Source organism: Neopelma chrysocephalum, unplaced genomic scaffold, assembly GCF_003984885.1.
Source record: "Neopelma chrysocephalum unplaced genomic scaffold, ASM398488v2 Primary Assembly neopelma1_24, whole genome shotgun sequence".
Taxonomy (NCBI): Eukaryota; Metazoa; Chordata; class Aves; order Passeriformes; family Pipridae; genus Neopelma; species Neopelma chrysocephalum.
Window position 1 is genome coordinate 10,663,683 of NW_020897693.1, and position 15,825 is coordinate 10,679,507.

The following is a 15,825-nucleotide window of genomic DNA, read 5'->3' on the forward strand; positions in this document are numbered from 1 at the left end:
ACACAATCCCGTCACCTTGAAAACTGGTCCTTATGCCAGACCTGTCAGCTTGTGGCAAATACAGTCACCATAGGCAAGCTAGGAACCATGCAGTCCTGTTTCAAAACCATTTCCCAAGCTCATACCCAACCCAATTTAACCTTTTCCCTTGTCAGCAACCCCCTTCAGAGCCATGCTTTTCTGGGGAAGAGGTAGGAATTAATTTCTTAATCTCATATTCCCTCCCCACCTTTCCCCATGAGAAGTCATGCCTCGTGTGCCAGGGCAGCTGCACATTCCAGAAATCCCAATGCTGTACAGAGTTTTGGAATGTTGAGATTTTTGCCTGATCCACACTGACCTTAATTAGCCTCAAAGAGGTGTAAGGCAAGAGTCACTGCTATGCTCCCACCAGCTATGGAGAAAAAGCCCTGCCTGCAGTTGCTGAGCAAATACCAAATCATTACTGATTCTGTCACCTCTGAAGGGCTGGACATTGGACATCTCTTCCAGGTCATTTCCCTGCCCAGCATGTTTACACAAGACAAAAACAGCCAAGCTGTGTATTATGCAGGAGCAAAACAGACCTCACTCTTAGGACACAGGTAGCAGTGGAAGCAGATTTGATGCTGTGCTCTGACAGAGGCATTTTGGTCAGGCCACTTTTGAGAAACCAGGGCACACATACTTTAACAGCAGTTCTCCCTCTCCTTTTGATTATTTAGTTCGCAAAAACCCTGCCTTTTAACCTGTGCATAAACCTACGTAGCACAAGGGAATGCAAGCTCAGCCAAGGCCCTTAAAGTCCTTTCTGCAATATTCAGAAATGCTCCAGCTCTGCACAGCTTTCAAATGTCTTCATTTCTAACATGCAAACACAGTGGGAGAAGTTGCTCTTGGACAGCGTTGGACAGGACTTAAAGAAAGCTCTGGCAGGCAGCAGAACATTATTGTCAGGGAAAGGACAGAAGAACTCCATGGAAAAGAGGGCTGGTATCCATACCACTAGTTAAAATCCCACAGAAAGTGTCAGGCACATGTTAGAGGGACTACACTCATGCCTTCTATCCAAGACCCAAGTTCTTTCCACATGCAGATGGAGCCTCAGTGATGGAGAGCACTGTACCATGCAGCCATGAGAACCATCTGCTAAGCCAGCCAGCCCTCACACACACTGCTATATATTATCATGTTAAATCTATTTATAGCCAACTGTGGGCAGCAGTGGAAAGAAACTTCCACTGTTGTAAACTGTTTATTTGGGAAGTTCTCCTGTCTCTTCAGGCTAAATGCTGCCAGCACACAAGCAATAAGATTGCCAAAACTGAATATCAGCATTTCTGCCTTCTTATTCATTATTATGTGATTTAATGAAGGACCACTTTAAGTCTTACTTACCACTCCACGCAAAGTTGGAGGTATCAGCCCACAGTAGACGGGGATAAAGGTGCTGCAGACACAGGCCTGAGGGAGAAAGAGATCCAGAATTTAAGAATCACAAAGCCTACTGAAACTATTACTCTTCCCAGAACATCACACTGCCATGTGCTGACAATTATACTCCAGTACTAAGGACATTTGAAGATCAAGGCATTTCTGCCTAGCCCTCTGCAGTGAGTTTTCATTCACCTGGATCAGTTCCTCCTTGGAATTGAAATCTGAAAGTATCACATTTTCTCCATCGGAGACCCGTGTCAGGGAAATACCCAAACGTCCTGCTGCAACCTCATGCCCATTCTCTGGCACGGTCTTGGACAGACAGATCCGAATGGTCTTCACCAAGTTGAAAGAGGGGTGCAGTGGGCCCAAGAACCTCTTCCGGGCTTCTTTTGACACCCGGATAATGCTGGCACCAGCTTCACCTGCAACAAGAGGAAGACAAATGCACCATGAAATCCTAGCAAAACCAGTCTTCTCCTTCACAAAACTAGGCATGGAAAAGCCTCATTCCCAGCTTTACTCAGAGGTTTCTCCCCACTGGTTGATATACAACTCAAAACAAAAGGCTGTTACAGATGGTGTTACAGAAGTCATGGAAGTTTGCTGTCTTGGCCCTTACGCTCCCCCATCACAAAGAGCTACCCTTCTCTCATGTATGTTTTACAAAGTCAGGGAAGATGACATGCATCTGGTGAAGGCCTCACACCTTTTCTTAGATCCCGTTTCACTGGCCAGTGCAGGGCTGGTGAAAACAGACTAAGAAAGAAAACAAGGCAGATACTTTAATAGCTTTGAGCTTATGGTTAAATCCACTAAAACCCTTCTAGTAACCATCTTTCTCTTGATGGGGAGAAAAAAGTCAAAGCTAAGCAAAAGTGCCAGTAAACAGGAATGTTGGTGCTTTCCAGCTAAGTGATCCCAATTCTGCTGTGAAATGCCACATCTCAGGTGAGATGGACTAAAGCTTCATTAAGGATTTTAGGGACTCGGTGACTTACTGTGTCCAATTCCACAGCACTAAAATAGACCCTGATGGGAAGCAGGACTCACGAAGGCACGCTTGCTTTACCCTTTCACACAGTGACAAACACAGCACAAAAGGGAAGGCATCTGCTAAGCCCATTATCTCACAGTCACTAGGAGCCTGATCTGGCAAGTGCAGAGCTCTCCAGTGGGAAAGAAGGGATGGGACGAAACAAAAATATCAACCTAAGCCAAACCCTCAATGTCCAGCACGTTGCCCTTTGCACACACTAACTGCTGCTTCCGAACACATCTCCTAGTCATGGTGAGATACAACAGTTCCTCTAAGTACCAGCTAATCACTGCACTCGCAGCAGTGTCAGGAATATACATGTGAGAATAATTGAAAAAAAACCAGGAGAAACGAGAGATGCTTTCACAAATGAAGATTTCTCTCCAATCAAACTGAAGGTCAGTTCCTGGAGAAAGATGAAAGACTATCAGTTCAAGCCAACTGGAAGTCCCTCCATTTTGCTCTCCCACCCAGTCTTTCAATTGCAGAAGGGAGGCAGCAGAATGAAAGAACTCAAGTTAGACTCAGGTTAATAAATACAATAATATAAGAGCAACACCCTCAATGCTATGTTGACACATCCCACTCTTTTGCAATACACGTGTGCCAGCAGCATGTTTTCCACCAATGCAGGCTGGGAACGTGATTCTGTGCTTAGGAAACCCATCAACACCAGTAGCTAAAGCACGCAGAGAACTGGACCTTTGACCACGACCAGAGACTCTGAGGTCAGGATTTTTAGGCACTGTGAGGTAGCAACTTAGCAGAAAAGCCAAAGTTCCCCCCTCTGAAGCAATATTTAGCACTGTAATCCCAGTCTTCAGTCCTAGAGCAATGTTTAGCAGTCTAATTCTGTTCTTACTTACTCAATTAGCAGTAAGCCATTGAGCCCAGCCTGTTCCAGATAGTAGCCACATGGTTCAACATCCTTCCCAACACGAAGGAAGTCAACCTCACAGAAGTTACACTTTATAAGTATCATGACATTAGCACTCATAATGTTCCCTTTAGACACCTTTCACATCAGACAAGGGAGGAAAGACACACAAAAACTGCCAAAGAGCCAAAAACTGAACAAATCCCAGTCCAGCACCTTGGCCACATGACCCCAGGAAAATCCTCTGCGCTGAGTGCATTGCAGGGAATTGCTGGCTTAGCTGAAAAACTCAGTGTGAGGGTGGGCGTTGAGCATGCAGCTGAGGGGAGACACCCTATGTGCAGAGGCCGTGCTGGGGGGAAGGTAGGGGGGGTGTCACCCAAGGGATGGTGCTTAGAGAAGGATCCTTTCAGGTTTGGCATCTCAATGTGCAGAAAGACTTGAGAGCAATACTGAAAACAACTGCAATTAAATTGAGCTTATGATTGTTTGAGCAAAAATGTGAGCTGGAAGTTTTTATTTAAGAAAAACAAAAAGAGGAAGGTCCCAACTATGCCAGGAAACAGACCATCTCAGCATTTGAAGGGAGGCTTCAGTTGCAGCTGCCTGCTCTATCATCATTTCACACCCAAGAGAACAAAGTAAGAATTACTGCTAATTAGCAATTTCATTCTTTGAATACTTTCTGAGTGTTTGTTGTTTTGGGTTTCTTTATACACACATGCATACATGCATACCCACAGGAGCTTTGAGGTATTTCTGTTTAAGGACATCTGTCATTCTGTTGGACTTGCTGGCTCACTTGCACCCCAGCTGAGTGTGGAATGGTTCTGTGGGAAGAGATTGGCACAGGGTAACCTGCGGCACCACCAGCTTTCCTGGAAATAAGGATAGCTGAGGGTTCAGCCAAAGAAGACAAGTTTGCATAGCCAGATCCATGACAGATGACAAGCCCTCTTGGAAATACATTTGGGAGGAGAGAGAAGAGGTGACAGTGTTTTGATCCTGTTACTACCAGAAGTACTATTTCAGGAAAACCAGCTCAAATTCTGCTCGCAGCCTGCTGGAGGAACAGCTGAATGAGAGGTGGTCAAGAGAAACAAGTCCTACAGGGGTCAGCCACAAGCTGTCAATTATTACTAGGACTAGTTCAGTGCCAATCCAGTCCACAGAAAAGTTTCCCATGGTTTTTGATGGATCTGGTGATTCAGGACACAGAGAAAAAACTAAATTTATATTTCCTTATTGAGGTACCTACTGAGGGGCAGAGGCAATCCCTAATAGTTGGCAGGGCTTGCTGAGAAAATATTTCAGTCTTTTCACACCAACCAATTAATTCAACACTTCTCCCTATACAGATTTACTAAGGCAATATTCCTCAAAAATTTAGATATGCGTAATATTTCATTTTCATTAGGAAAAACATATCCCTCTTTGTCCTTGCCCCATCACTGCCCCAGTGGGTGTCTCTATATGTGAACCCAAGTACTGCAGGGCTATTGTCCTTATCTGAATTTCAGTTGTGATGACACAAAGGAACATCACACAGTTTTGTCCTGAAACACCCCAACACTCCCCTCGCCAGGCAAGGGAAGCCAGCAGCTCCCTCTCTGCTGGTGATCTGCAGTGGCTACAAGGGGCAAGATACCGTCACCCATGGGAAAAGTCTGAAGGCAGCTGCTAGTTCACATTTCATTTTTAAGCTATGTCAAGCCAGCTTCACATTAGTTTGTTGACAAAGCAAGATTGTTCCCTTAAAGAACTGTTACTTTGCCTCTAGAACAGAAGATCTGAAGATCAATCACCTAAAACTGATGCTTGCCAGGCAGTGGGGAAGACCCTTAACTGCACCTAAAAGCTCTGGGATAAAACAGAAAGGCTCCTTCAAGCCTGTGCAGGTGCAAGGATGAGGACCATTGCAAAGCTTAAACATCACACGGCAGGAAAGGGGACAAGTGGGGAAGAAGGGCCTCTTCAGACCCACATCTTCAGCAGCAGGGCTTTTGCACTAAGGGCATCATGATGGTCTGCTGTTGACATTAGATCACATTGACATCCACTTGCCAGCTAGCAAAATGACAAATGACCCACGAAGTATTTCAAGTGGAAAAAAAAGCCTAAGACATCGACAAAAATAGGAGCAGAAAAAACAGGCTGAAGAGGGAGAGGGGCACTCTGGATATTCTACCCAGCAGCTCAACCATGACACTGCAATTCCCTCTGGGAGAGCTCCATCTCAGCACAAAGATCACCCTCTGCACCAGGGACATTCCTGCTCCCTGGCTACTGCAGCAGCAAACAGGATGCAAACTTAAAGGAAAGGTTCTCCAATGGGGATGGAGAGCAGAGGATGGCACAGACAGCTGATGGATGCAGGGACAGGATCTCCCATCCCTCCTGGCAGGAGGCTCGGACAGAGAGATCACACCCCAGACTGCAGATGCAATAACTTGTCTGGACTACCAGGGCAGGCAGGAAACTGTGTGGATCCTCACTAAACCTGCTTCTCATTCTACACCAACAAGAATTCAAATGGACTCCTTCCTACACATCAGGAACACAGGACGCACCACTCCTCCCTCCTTGGTCCCATTACCCAGGTAAGGCTCCAGACTGGCCAGACACACCAAGAGCTTTGAAAGGAAGCCAACCAGCAGAAGGAAGCACAGGTGTTTTTAGTATTCCCCCAGCACCCTGACAGCCCCATGCCTTGTTAGTTTGGGATCGCACGATCTATGGATCTATGAGCTATTTTTACTGTAAGATTTTCAGGACAGGAGTCAGCTCCTGTGAACTGTAACCAGGAACCTCATTCCAGAGCTGTTTAAGTTCTGCTCAGCTGTCTGTTCCAGTGATGTTTGTGTGATGCTCAGCACAGATGCTCCCTGTAAGAGTCCCCAGCTACAACCTTCACACAGCTTTCAACTCAGAGGGTGTCTGAGCATCATTGGAGTTCTTGTATTTCCCATTGGATCCCAGTCCAGATCTGAATTTAGGACTAGGATGAGTCAGTAGGAATTTACTATCATGATCTTCCCCAAGGTTAATGTATCTTGGTTGCGTGTCCCTTGCTATTTCAGCTGTTCCTGTACCTCATCCCTGAAAGAGCTAAAACTCAGTCTCTAATGGTGAGCACAGGTTTCAGGAGAGCTGTCCCACATTCTTCCTGGGCACAAATCCTCAAGCTGCTCCAACTCAGCATGCACAGCTCCTGCATTTGCCTCTTCTCTGAGTACCAAAAGTAAGCAATACACCTGTTTTCCTGCCTGGCCTCTCCCAGGAGATGATACAGTCCTAATGATAATACAGGCCTGTCACCAACCCAAAAAATGCAAAGCTGTAAACAAGAGGCACCAAAAAAAGCTGACATCTGGAAAATTATTAACAGAGAACTTTACTGTATATTTTCTCACAGGTAACTCAGATAATCAGAAAGGGCCTGTTTGTTCACCCCAAGGAGCAGTGTACAGCAATGTGCCAGTGACCCAAGGACAACACCAATTCTTGTGGGCAGTGACCTCAGTTTGTGAAAGATCCCATGCCTGGGTCGACTTCTGTTCCTCTTCCCACATGCACACTGAAGCAACCCTGTTTCCACTCATTGTCCCAAGAGAGCAAGAACCAGACAGCATTTCAGCTGAGCTGAACAAAGGCCAACTTGTCCTGAATGGGAACCTAACCCAAGAGGTTCTGCGAGGGCCTATCAGAGAGGCTGAATGTCAAAGGAAAGCTCAAAGACAAATCCATGCCAGCAGGAAGTAAAGAGCAATGTCTTAGAATTCGCCCTTATAAGACATACTCAGGCGACAGGTGTACCCCGCCACTGCAGACAGCTCTTTAATTTCAGTCTGAAACCCTGGACAGATGCCTAAAAGCATTAGGAGTGGAACTCGCCAGAAGTTGTAAAACTGCCACTAATTAACACAAAGACAAAACACTCATTTTTAAACATTTGAGGCTGGGGGTGGCAGTTGGCAGTGAAGCCCTTAAGGGCACCAATTGTTTTCACATCTGCATTCATCTTCCTGTAAGGCAGTAATATTGAGACACACCATGTACCAGAACAAGCTGTTCTTCTGGGACTTCCCTAATTTTTGTTGTTCTGAGGTATATTAATTTAATTTGTATTTATTTAAAGGTTTTCACTTAATCCTTCTCTCAAACTATTTTGCCATCAGATAGGAAACAGTTCAGTCCCCTTGGCTCCAGATAAGAGATACAGGAAGGAAGCTTTTATTTTTACTTTTGGTGATACATACGAGGCAAACACAACTCCCCCCACAGCCCCACCCACTCAGTCTTCAGGCAGCCCTACTGTTTGACCAGCTGTTCCCTGTGGCAGGTAACCCTTCTCATCAGGGGTTATGTACAGGGATTTGACTTCAGAGTTCAAACAAATGCTTTTTGCAAAGGAGATTTCTTAGAAAGCCTGGCCACCAGCTGTACATAATGGTCTTTCTCCCCTTTGCTCAGGAGTGAGGGGCACTGACACATACCCTATTGGAGTAACTCCTAGGGATCCCTATCAGACTATGGTAAGCAATGCCTGTTCCAACCTTAGGGGTGGGGCTGGTGCAAACACCGAGAGGAAGAGACAGCTTTTCAAGTAGGGCCAGCTCTTGCAGCCAGAGGCGGATGCTGAAGGAAGAGCTCAGCCCACAACACTTTCTGGCTCAGATTCTTACTGCTCAGCATTGCAAAGTCTAAACACAAACTGTGTTTAGTCCAAGACACAGTCTGCAGCAAGAGGGCTAAGTAAACCCAGATCACCTTCAACTAATTCAGAACCAGCAGCCTCCCTCTTACTAATGTGTTTGTTCCCAACACATTTTTCTATTTCAACTAAAATTTGGGAAAAAAAGAAAAAAAGCTGTCAGTCACTTCATCTGTTAAACAAAGCCAAGCCAAAAGGAGACATTTTTCCCCTTTGAGTCAAAGAGATTGTTATTTTGTGTGCTCTAGATCCCAGTTAATAGATGAACCAGAACTATTGCCACATGCAGGATATGGGGTGCATAAGGAGAAGATCTGCTTTTAAGTTGCCAGGGTTTTTACCTCTTGCACTGAGCAGCTCACCAGGCAGCCCACAGTGACTGTCTCCTGCCTGTCCATCCACCAGTACCTACAGGGTAGGACCCCCATGCAAGCCAAAGTGCAGCTGCACCATTCACGCCTCACTTCTGCTTTGTGCAGAAGCAAACAGGCTTTGGGAGAGCAGGCTCAAGAGCTGCCAGGCTTGATTATGTCTCCAGCTAAACCTTTGCACTGAACTTGTTGTTGTATTGGCACACCAAAGCCTCACCAGGCGACTGCTGTTCTGCAAGCTGAGACTTGCTTTGTTTCTGTGGTCAGGACAGGAGCACTTATTTTTGCAACACAAATCAGAAAAGAGAGCAGCAGCTACTGAGAAACAATCAATAGGAAGGCCAGGAGGCAACTCAGTTCAGGCAGACAGCCAGGATCATCTGTCACAACCACAACAGCAATCCCCATAGCCTAATCTTCCTCTACTGTAATTCCCTAATACGAGGCTTAACACTGCATTTCTGTTCATACCATTAGAGAGAAATTAAATGGCATAACAGTGCATGAAAAGGAAAAGTTGCTCAGGACCCCAAGCAAGCTGTACTGAAAGCTGTGTTCTGCCCTCATCCGTCCATCAATCCCATCAATGCTATAGTGCAACTCAAATTGCTTGGGATGACAAGAAAAGGGAATTCACAGAGTAAGAGAAAGTGCAGCTAAGATCCTTGTTGCTCACTTTGAACCACGGCAATGCTGAGTTTGAGGTAATTTTTTTAAACAAAAGTACTCATCCAGAGAAAGTTAGTGCAGGGAAGAAACAGACCAAAAAACATGTTGTAATGATGAGAAATTACCTTTCTCCTCTGGCTTGCACAGAGACAAAAGTGGAACCACATCCAACTCTCAACTTTATTCACCTGAGTGAAAACGACTAACACAAATCCTCTAGTCATTGTTATTCTGAACAGGAACCAGTGCAGAAAGATCAAGCCTCACCCACGTGCACAATGTTACACACACATTCCATATTCACTTCTCAGGGTCAGTTTGCAGGATGGTACCACACACACACCCCCTAGAGAAAATTGCACTTTTTCCACTTCACTAGAGGAGAGATGTTTTGGAAAGAGATCAGGGCCTGAGAGTACCTTTGCCAGGCACCACAGATCCACAGAGACAAGAGGTAAAGTAAGCAGTCATCATTTCTATTTCCACTTTAAAGAAAGAGCTGCCACTCCAGCAGCCCTTCAGCTTTATCACACACCAGCCATTGCCCTCAGCTGGCTCACCAACACGAAAGCAAGGCCCACACACAGCTTTTGGTGGCTTTCAGCCTAATCCCAGCTGAATACTTTCCTGTGTGCTTGCAGGTGGCAATTGTTTCACGTCCAGAGATACCAGACATGGTTACCTCTGCCACACAGAGAACAGCCTGTTTCTCTCCCTGTCCTTTCCCTCCGTACACTTGCCTGGCTGCTAAAACCCCGACGCAGAGTGAAAAGAACAGCCCCCTAAGTCCTCCACTGGCTCTCAGCCTGCATCATGCCTAGCTCTCATGCTTGCATGGCCGGCCAACTGCTCCAATCTGTGCCAAGCACCTCCACGTGCACCTGCAAGCACACTGCCTGCTGTGCCTGCTCTGCCCTGCCATCACACACAGGCATGGTCAGTGTCACCTTACACCCCAAACTCTTCCCCGCTAGCCCTACCATGAGCGGGGCAGGCTCCAGCAAGGAAGTGAGAATGGGAAGCTTTGTCCCAAAGCAGAGAGGCACACACACTTTGCTCTAGAAGGAATCTCATTTTGTTGGAGCAGCTTTGGGCAGACCCCAAGGTAAGCTGCATACCTTAGGAGCCAAGACACCTAGAAACTCTTGCTACCTTTCTTCCACAGATATCAGCAGTGGTCCCCCCAAGCCACAACTCCCGGGCAACAAGATGACTTGAGTTCTGAAAACAGCTGTGTGAGCAGGACAGGAGCTACTCACAGAGGGTTGCACAGACCCCTGCAAGGGAAGAGCCTCTGCTCGACCCTTCTTATGAGGTTGAGCAGCACCCAAACATTTACAGCAAGACAGATGCAGCCATGTCCACCTGAAGCTCACACACAAAGAATGAACTCTGTGTGCAGAAGTATGGCTAATAGTTAAATGCTTAGTTTGTTCCCTTATTTTACCATCACCACTATGTAAGAACACTGGGCTAGAGAAATCAGTTTAACTCCCTCTGTGTTGACAGCTCACTCTCAAACAGGACTCCAGCTTTATAACTATGGCAGCCTGAATCCACACCCTGCTTCTATGATACACTTTTTTATTTGCCAGGCCCAGCACTGAATCAGCAGCATTCAGTAAAGCCAGCAAGAGCAGCTCTTGTAATTAACATATGTAAAGGGCTACCTAATTAATTTACACCCTCAGATGCCACCTCCTCTATTTCAGGATGCTAAACTAGATAATCCACAGGAGTGGCAGCTCAGAGACACTACCAGAACCTCCAAAGGATTGGTATTCAATCCTTTAAATCCTAAGCCTAAAAAAGGCCTCCAAACCCAGAATCCATCCAAACAAACTGCAGTGTATGAAGAGGAAGAGAATGAACCATTCTCAGAAGAAATCTGCCAGGTGAGCATGCCCAAAAGCCTGGGAAACAGCTACAGAAGGCACTTCGTGAAGTTTACAGATTCCAGACGTCTTGTCAGGGAGAAGTCACCAGTGTGGATTTGGTCTCTACCTGTACCAGAAAGCACAATAGTTTCAGTTCTGGGCAAGTGCCAGAGGGCAGCACAAAGCCCTGTGTTCTACTACAACTACCAGCTTCCACCCCTGACATATCCCAAGCACCAAGAACAAAGAGCATGCCACCCACTCAGACTTGTCACCACTGGGATCGCATGGAGCTTGGCTTGTTCCAAGCCTTTTAGCTGGGGTACAGTGTCTCCAGAAACAGAGGGCAGCTCTCCCAGACACACTGTACTGCAGATCAGCATAACCCCAGGGACAGGATCAGGACTGTCACAAGCAGCTATTGAATCACAAGTGCCAAACTCTCTCCTCCCTTCCTCTGGCCTTTGTAGCTACAACAAGCTCCAGCATCTTTTCTACACTCCCAGGCTCACCAATCCCCTCCTTCCTATGTGCACCTTGGAAGGGATTTTCTACTGCCCCAGACCTTATCACTTCAAGGACACATTCTGCCTTTTCCCAAGGACACAGACTTATTTAGGGCCTTCCACATGGAATTATTTCTTCTACCCCTCGTTTTCACCAGCTCTTAATCTACTTGCTTGACAAGGAACACAACCCAAGGCAAACACAGGCTCTGCTGACTCCAATATACTTGAAGGCACATCCTGACTTGAGGTGAAAGTCCCAGGAACACTTGGCAGAAAGGAAGAGGACAAGTGTTCGACCTGGGCAACAGAAGTGTAGAAGTGCAGAGAGTTCAATGGAAAAGCGATAACCAGTTTGGAATCCAGCCACCAGCAGGGTTTGTATTGTGGAGAGCAAGGTAGATAGGAGTCACCCACTCACACTGCTCTTTAGAGTAGGAGATTCTAAGGCTTTGAAAAGGCCCTGGAATTAGAAGGCTTGTTCATTCCCATCTCCAGAAAGAAGGAATGCTGACCAAATTGCCATTTCTCCAGCCCTTGCATGGTCCCCTTCAAGTACAGTACAACAGAAGCACAGCAGAGGAGAAAATCCTCTCCAGCCAAGCCCGTGAACGTTTCATCCGTGCTTCAGGGAGGGCACAGAGCAGAACAAGGAGAAACCCAGAGTGAGCAGAGGCCTGACATCAGAGTACAATCATCCCAAACTCAGTGCGCTGGAGGGTAGTACGGCCCTCACAGACAGGAAACAAACATCATCAGCTACTGGACATGCAGGCAGAGCTCCTGTAACCACCACAGCAGCATGGGTTTGGAACTGGATGACACAGCAAGGATTCCGAGGAAGGCTTCTTGATTTATCAGGACTAAACTTCAGAACATAATCAGTTAGCAGACATAGGATCCTGAAGAACATACAACAGCTTCTTCTATTTTCTATGGAGGCCTTGCAGTTGCCTTGAAGAGTTTGGGGAGATAAGAGACAGATATAAGTGGAACAACCTGGACATGCTACAAGTTCAAGACGCATTCTGAACCAGTGGGTGAGAAGAATGACCACGCAAAGATCTCTTGTGCTGTTGCCACTGACACTGTGCAGCTGCTTTTGTGTCTGACAGAGCAAGGCTGGGCACCAAGCTGCTCTGCACACCTGCTGTCTCAGTGGGGTGCCCTAAGAATAAACACATGCATTGCTATGACCGTGATTTTCCCTAAAAGTGGCTGTTTGGCTTCCCTTGCACTCATCCAACGAGATGCCCATAAGAGCACCTTTCCTCATAAGAACCTCCTTATTAGAGCAGGCAGACAGCAGGAACAAGCTCCTTCCCTCCCAACAGAGGGTACTGCAGGGTGCTCTAGCTGCCAGCTTACTCCTCTGGACATCTGATCCTGCAGCCCTGTGACCGCTGAGGGCACTGATCCAGGTTCAGCAGCTCCTCCACCAAGGCAGGGAACTTTTCCAACTATGTCGGCACAAAACATCTCCCCACCCACCTCTATTTTCCACCACAAAAAGCAACTTTACCACTTCCAGGGAGCATCAGAAGGTTCCCCATGAATTACGTTCACATCTCCATGTATATACATAAGGGTATTCCTCCTTCCATTGACTGGGCTGTGGCTACTGAGCTCCACGACTTTTTCCCCAGGTAGGGCCTCTGCAGGAGGTACAAGTGACCATCTCCTTTCAAGGGAGGGACTGGAGTTTTGAGATGCCCCAGATGCTACGAAGCTGTGCTTTGTGTCCCTGGGGAGATTGATACTCTCTTCACACAGTCACACAAGACAGCATCACATATACTTCCCCTAGGATAAGCATCATGATTCATGCTTTGACCAGCATAAACTGGCATTGCTCTGAGGACTCCATAGACTCTAAGCTGGTTTACTTCCCTCTCTCAATCTGGGATTTGGTATTAAGACTACACAAACACACACAAAAAAATCTCCATGACCAGTCCTTAAGCCTTTGCGTGCACATAATCAAACTGCAGAAGCACAACATTTAAGATGCTGCTGTTGCTAATTATCTCAGTTTTAAAAGGTGAAAGACTTTGGTTGGGTTTTTGTTGTTGTTGTTGGTTTTGGTTGGTTGGTTTTTTTTCCTCCTTCTACCCAATGGAAAAAGTCTCTACAGTTCATCAGGGGATTTCCTGGTGGTCACACGGTGACAGCTGACAAGCAAATCTTAATGTCAAATAACTGTCACTTCATCTCAGGTCAAGCCTGAGATAGAGCCCTGGCCCTAAGACACCAGTTAAAAATAATTAAATAACTAAACCCTGTAAACAACCCAGGAAGAGCTCTCCACAGAACATCTCAAACAACATTACTCAGTCTAGCAGATCTATGGCCCTTCTGTATTCTTTATACTGGAAGCATCTCTTCATCTTGCTTTATCATTTTCTGCCGACTTTGTCACGCTTTAGGAGAACAGTTAACTAACTTCCACATGGGGGTTTGAAAGCCAGTTTTGCCTTTGACAGCAGAACCCACCTGTTCCCCCAAAATAGAAGCAATTCAGCAGTTCCAACCCACCCACAGAAAGCTGTGTAGGACAACGTTCACATGCCACACAGACAATTGAGATGCTGTTGGTTAACTATGAGTCAGAAGCACAGGCTGGGACCTTAGCATCAGCTCAAAGACAGCTTTTCAGTGACTACAGCTTCATATCCCATCATTCATCCAGGTTGCTACGCTCCCAGAGCAGGCACACAAATCCCATACAGCTCACCAATATGAGATGATTCAAGACTCTTAACAAAAATATATTCTCTACTCAGTATTAAAGCTTTAAGAATCCAACAGTGGTTGCATTTTAGCATTCCTCGTGACTGAAGAACAGTCTTGTCATGTCACATAAGCCAGTTTTCCTCATCCAGGCCAGTGACTTAAGGATTTATACAGACAGGTAACCATTCTCAGAGCTCCAGGCCTAGAGTTTGTGAAAAGCTGCAGGATTTGAGGCATGCATAAGAAGGAGACTGCAAAGCCAGCACAAAAGAACTTTTCACTTGCCTGGCACATACAGGTGCATTTTCTGGTGTGCTAGACTCCAACAGCCCCAAGAGAAGACACAGGTGCGACAGGAGGCCATTTTCCAGAAAACCCTTGAGGCAAAAAGCGATTCACTGGAGTATGACGCTAAAACACTGCAGTATGCACAGTCAAGTAATATGTAAACACATGAGACTTTGCTCAATAAACCCTGATAGCCACATAGATTATTCTAGTGGAAAAATAGCAATGCTTTTTCACGTCAGCAAACAGAAGAACCTCAAAGCTGGAGAGAGCATTTCAGATGCAGGACAATACCACTGCTGTAGCCCCGGACAACAAATCCAAGATCCCTACAACTTAATGGTAAAGTGCTTATCAAGAGCTAGGCGACCGTAAATACCTCTTATATAAATATGAGGTCCCCTGCCTAACTAATATGCATGGCCAATATTCTTTATTTGGCATTCTCAAATGCGCCTTTGAAGCTCACAGTGTGCTCCCAAGGCTGCAGATCATTTAGTCAGGGCTTTCAGTTCAACATTAGCCCATAGCAAAGCCTTCCTGCCCTACACAAATGATGACAGCGTGATCTTAATTCAGGGAAAAGGCAGAATGAGTTCAGAGGTAAGCTGAACAGATGCAAAGGCCAGAAGGAAAAAGCTCGAAAAGAAACCACTAAGTGGGATCTTACACTCTGAAGTCAAGGAAAATTTCTTTTTTCTCTGATCAGGTTCTCAAAAAGATTGGAACCAAAGAAAAACCCAAAGGAACAAGTTTTTTCACTCCTCCCCAGGAAATATTTGTCTTTGCACAGTAGAGTCTCATTCTGTTCACACCCAAGTACACAGGCATGAAGGCACTAACCTTACCTACACACAGCCAAATAAGCAAAGCTTCTGCAAAATTCCCTTCTGCTTATCAAGAGACACTACTTAGCATTCCAGTTTGATGGGCAGGGCAACAGACAGTGCAGGGTAGCAGTTCCATAGATTAAAAGCCCATGGGCTATAACACCTGCTCTCTCAAGCAGAAAACAGCCACATAGCAGACACACATAGTTCGGACCCTACAAGAGCCTGCACTAGATTGAACTGCTCTCCTACTACAGGCTCAGCTGTACCTTCTGCCCTGTCCCCTTTTCCCCCTATGATTTCATTCTAACCTCTGGACCTCTGCCTGGAAGCTGCACTGTCAAGAGGGTTTATGATATGGACAAAGTGCAGGAATACCATGTGCCAGCCATGCACCCCATTTGCTTTTACTTTCAGAAGTCCACCCTGTTGCCTTAGAGCTGCTCTCCACCCAAGGTATATGCCAGTCACATAGGTGAGTCAGAAGAAAACTATTTTAGAGACA

At 46.1% G+C, this 15,825-nt stretch overlaps 1 protein-coding gene across 1 annotated transcript in view; it reads right to left on the minus strand.

Annotated features, from left to right (window-relative positions):
* The window catches only part of PNPLA2 (patatin like phospholipase domain containing 2), a 30,059-nt gene that overhangs the window by 12,181 nt on the left and 2,053 nt on the right, over nucleotides 1-15,825 (minus strand). The window contains exons 2-3 of the mRNA XM_027703062.1: nucleotides 1,609-1,841; nucleotides 1,378-1,443 (exon numbers count right to left, since the gene is read on the minus strand). Of these exons, the coding sequence (XP_027558863.1) occupies nucleotides 1,378-1,443; nucleotides 1,609-1,841 (299 nt within the window). The remainder of the gene's footprint in view (nucleotides 1-1,377; nucleotides 1,444-1,608; nucleotides 1,842-15,825) is intronic.